The sequence below is a fragment of the Colobus angolensis genome, unplaced genomic scaffold (assembly GCF_000951035.1).
Source record: "Colobus angolensis palliatus isolate OR3802 unplaced genomic scaffold, Cang.pa_1.0 Scaffold25, whole genome shotgun sequence".
Taxonomy (NCBI): Eukaryota; Metazoa; Chordata; class Mammalia; order Primates; family Cercopithecidae; genus Colobus; species Colobus angolensis.
The window spans coordinates 5,264,945-5,268,966 of NW_012115710.1; the positions used below are offsets into that span (position 1 = coordinate 5,264,945).

Genomic DNA, 4,022 nt, shown 5'->3' on the forward strand with positions numbered 1-4,022 from the left:
CTCCTGGGTCTGAGGGAGGAGGGGCTGGGGGCCTGGACTCCTGGGTCTGAGGGAGGAGGGGTCAGGGAACCCGGAGTCCTGGTGCTGAAGTTTGCCATTCTTATGTCTCCCACTCATCCTCTCTAGGTGGAAATTTGGACTCCCAGGGAGACCCTCTTCCCCGTGTGCCGCTGCCTCCTTCGGACCCCACGCGCCAGGAGACCCCTCCCCCCAGATCTCCCCCGGTGGCTAATTCGGGTTCCACAGGGTTCTCTCGCCGAGGGAGTGGCCGTGGAGGAGGTCCCGCCCCCTGGGGGCCCACGTGGGATGCCGGGATCGCCCCTCCGGTCCTGCCCCAAGACGAGGGGGCGTGGCCTCTGCGAGTCACTCTGCTACAGTCCAGCTTCTAACCCGCCCAAACGCGGCAGCCAATCGGAGCGTGAGCACGTGGTCTGGAGGTACCGCCGGAGATCTGGGACCACTCAGGGCATCAGGGGGCGTGGTCTGGTCCCCATCGCCCGCCCGGGAGGGGAATGGTTTCTATGGCCAAAGTTTGATTTTCTCAACACTGTCTAAATTTGGATTAAAACTTTGAACTTTTAGTCAATAGCTTTGTTTCTGTCTGTTTGGGGTTGTGGCACTGGGGTCTCTGAGGGGCAGAGCCGGAGTCGTGCACTCCTGGGTCCTGAGAGAGGAAGGGACAGGGGGTTTGGACTTACAGGTTTCTGCGAGGAGGAACTAGAGAACCTGATCCCTCACTCTGAGAGTGGAGGGGCCTGGGCCCGGATTCCCGGGTCTGAGGGAGGAGGGGCTGGGACCCTGACTCCTGGGTCTGAGGGAGGAGGGGCTGGGAGGCTGGACTCCTGGGTCTGAGGGAGGAGGGACTGGGGCTCCTGGATTCCCGTGTCTGTGGGAGGAGAGGAGTGTCTGAGGGAGGAGGGGCTGGGGATAAACTTCCAGGTCCCTAGCCTTCCTGGCAACGCCCCCCGAGGCTGGACTTCCACGATCCAGCTTCTATTGAGGATTTGATGCGACGGCCTCACGGGGCTTTGGAGGTGAAAAAGGCCCAGAGTAGAGACAGAGAGAGAGAGAGACCAGCGGACACGGGATGGCTACGGGAAAGCGCTATGCCGGGAAGGTGGTGGTTGTGACCGGGGGCGGGCGCGGCATCGGAGCTGGGATCGTGCGCGCCTTCGGTGAGCCGGGTCTGACTGCTGGGAGCTGTGGAGTGTGAGAGAGGAAGGATGGGGGCGGGGCGATGGGGGCGGAAAATAGGGTCTCCAACACTATAGCCGGGATTCTGATCTTATAAAAGCCAATTGGCAGGCTAGAGTAAGCGTGTGGCGTGGTAGGCTAGGGCTGTCTGGCAGGGTCTCCGAAAGCAGTGGCCTCTTTCTCTGGGTCTGTTGGTGTAGCTGCCAAACCAGTGGTTTGGGGAATGGCCCTGTCAGTCGTGGAGTTTGCTCTGGAACCCACGAACGGGGGATCAGGAGCCTCAGCAGAAACCTGGGCAGGCAAGGAGAGTATGTGTCAAGGCCTCTGCCCTCTGTCCTGTGGGTGATCATGAGACTGGGGTCACGAGGGGAGACGGAGATCGGCCCCAATCTAGGTGGCCACAAGAGGGCGGCAGAGGCTTTAACCAAGACTCGGAGGGTAACGTGTTCCCTTCCTATTCTCAGTGGACAGCGGGGCCCAAGTGGTTATCTGCGACAAGGATGGTGAGTGAGGGTCCCTCAGCCCTCAGCCCTCAGCCCTCACCTTGGTCCTTCCTCCCTCAGTCCCAGGGATCCAGGAACCCCAGCCCCTCTTCCCTCGGACCCAGGAGTCCAGGCCCCCAGCCCCTCCTCCCTCAGACCCAGGAGTCCAGGAGTCCCAGTCCCTCCTTCCTCAGACCAGGAGTGCAGGAGCCCCAGCCACTCCTCCCTCAGACCCAGGAGTCCAGGCCCCCAACCCCTCCTCCCTCAGACCCAGGAATCTGCAGACCCCCAGCCCCTCCTCCCTCAGACCTAGGAGTCCAGCATCCCAGCCCCTCCTCCCTCAGACCCAGGAGTCCAGACTCCCAGCCCTTCCTCCCTCAGGCCCAGGGGTCCAGGCTCCCAGCTATTCTCTGCCTGCAGAGTCTAGGGGCCGGGCCCTGGAGCAGGAGCTCCCTGGAGCTGTCTTTATCCTCTGTGATGTGACTCAGGAAGATGATGTGAAGGTGAGCCGAGTTCCCATTCCTACCCCCATCTCCGCTAATGACCAGTTCTTTGTTCTCCTCCAGCCATTTGCACGTGCCTTTCCCTCTACTTTTCCTTCCTCTCCTGGCTCCACTGGACCCGTCAAAGGTTTCCAACCAGTGTCACTCCACACACAAGGTCTTCTGTGACTGATGAGCAGGTCACATGTTCCTTCTCTCCCACCTCTCCAAGGCTGTTAGCACATCTGACACGTGGATGGAAATGAATAAGTCCCTCAAAGTGGGTTAACTGTAACTGATTTTTCTGTCTCTTTTTTGGAGGTGTCACTGAGGCTGGAGTGCAGTGGCATGATCTTGGTTCACTGCAACCTCTGCCTCCCAGGTTCAAGCCACTCTCCTACCTCAGCCTCCTGAGTAACTGGGATTACGGGCGTGCGCCACCATGTCCGGCTAATTTTTTTTTTTTTTTTTTTGAGACGGAGTTTTGCTCTTGTTGCCAGGCTGGAGTGCAATGATGCAATCTCGGCTCACCACAAACTCCGCCTCCCGGGTTCAAGTGTTTCTCCTCTCTCAGCTTCCTGAGTAGCTGGGATTACAGGCATGCGCCACCACACCTGGCTAATTTTATATTTTTAGTACAGACGGTGTTTTTCTGTGTTGGTCAGGGTGGTGTTGAACTCACCTCAGGTGATCCGCCTGCCTTGGCCTCCCAAAGTGCTGGGATTACAAGCATGAGCCACCGCACCTGGCTAATTTTTGTATTTTTAGTAGAAATGGGGTTTCACTATGTTGGCCAGGCTGGTCTCGAACTCCTGACCTCACATGATCCACCCACCTCAGCCTCCCAAAGTGTTGGGATTACAAGTGTGAGTCACTGCACATGGCCTGTGACTGATTTTTTTCTCCATTATTTCTGGGTTCCTGTTTCTTCCTTTTAATCAGTATCTCTCTGTTATCTGCCCCCCTTTAGTAACTGTCCCTGACACTCTCTCTGAATCCTTGTCACCCCCATGCCCCACCCCCTAACCCTGGGTGCAATGTGGCTCTGGCCAGCCCCCTGTCTCCTTCCTGTCTCCTGCTTGCCTGCTGTGTCTGCTGATCTCCACATCCCCTCTTCCTCTCGTTCTTGTCCCCATACCTGGGAGTCCAGCTTCACCCTCCTGCCTTGCATTTGGAAGCCCTGTCTTCTTTATGGCTGGACACCCCATCTACTGCTCATTGAAAGGACATTTCCTGGGCTGGGCATGGTGCCTGTAATCCCAGCACTTTGGGAGGCTGAGGCGGGCGGATCACGTGAGCTCAGGAGTTTGAGACCAGCTTGGACAACATAGTGAATCCCCGTCTCTACTAAAAAATACAAAAATTAGCTGGGCATGGTGGCAGGTGCCTATAATCCCAGCTACTTGGGAGGCGGAGGTAGGAGAGTCACTTGAACCCAGAAAGCGGAAGTTGCAGTAAGCCGAGATCGTGCCAATGCACTCCAGCCTGAGTGACAAGAGGGAGACACCTTCTCCAAAACAACAACAACAACAACAACAAAGGACCTTTCCTTCCTCCTCAGACCCTGGTTTCTGAGACCATCCGCCGATTTGGCCGCCTGGATTGTGTTGTCAACAACGCTGGCCACCGTGAGTTGTGAGACCCCGGGGCCATACCCCACCTCCTGCCCCCGCAACTCTGTTTGCTGCACTTCAGTTTCCCCATTCCTTTCCCCTGATTCCCTCATCCTGCCTCATACCTCTTTCTAGTCACTTGGACAGGAGAGTAAACCAATGGAAGCCCCCTAGGCCTGGACTGAAACTGGCCCTGTTCCGTCCCTCCTGTGTGTCCCAGGAGTTGTGCCCTTACCTGGCCATATCTGTCC

The 4,022-nt window shown here is 57.5% G+C and overlaps 2 protein-coding genes across 3 annotated transcripts in view; both read left to right on the forward strand.

The window, feature by feature from the left end:
• The window catches only part of PLEKHA4 (pleckstrin homology domain containing, family A (phosphoinositide binding specific) member 4), a 31,492-nt gene extending 30,911 nt beyond the window's left edge, over positions 1–581 (forward strand). Inside the window, exon 17 of the mRNA XM_011946535.1 lies at positions 127–581. Within this exon, the coding sequence (XP_011801925.1) occupies positions 127–389 (263 nt within the window). The 3' untranslated portion in view covers positions 390–581. The remainder of the gene's footprint in view (positions 1–126) is intronic.
• Positions 582–809: 228 nt separating this feature from the next.
• The window catches only part of HSD17B14 (hydroxysteroid (17-beta) dehydrogenase 14), a 27,516-nt gene continuing 24,303 nt past the window's right edge, over positions 810–4,022 (forward strand). Inside the window, exons 1-4 of one of the 2 annotated variants that reach the window (XM_011946437.1) lie at positions 810–1,175; positions 1,659–1,697; positions 2,097–2,179; positions 3,720–3,786. In XM_011946437.1, coding sequence (XP_011801827.1) covers positions 1,088–1,175; positions 1,659–1,697; positions 2,097–2,179; positions 3,720–3,786 — 277 coding nt within the window. In that variant the 5' untranslated portion in view covers positions 810–1,087. Of the gene's footprint in view, positions 1,176–1,658; positions 1,698–2,096; positions 2,180–3,699; positions 3,787–4,022 lie in introns of both variants that reach the window. The other variant, XM_011946438.1, reaches the window with a different exon arrangement.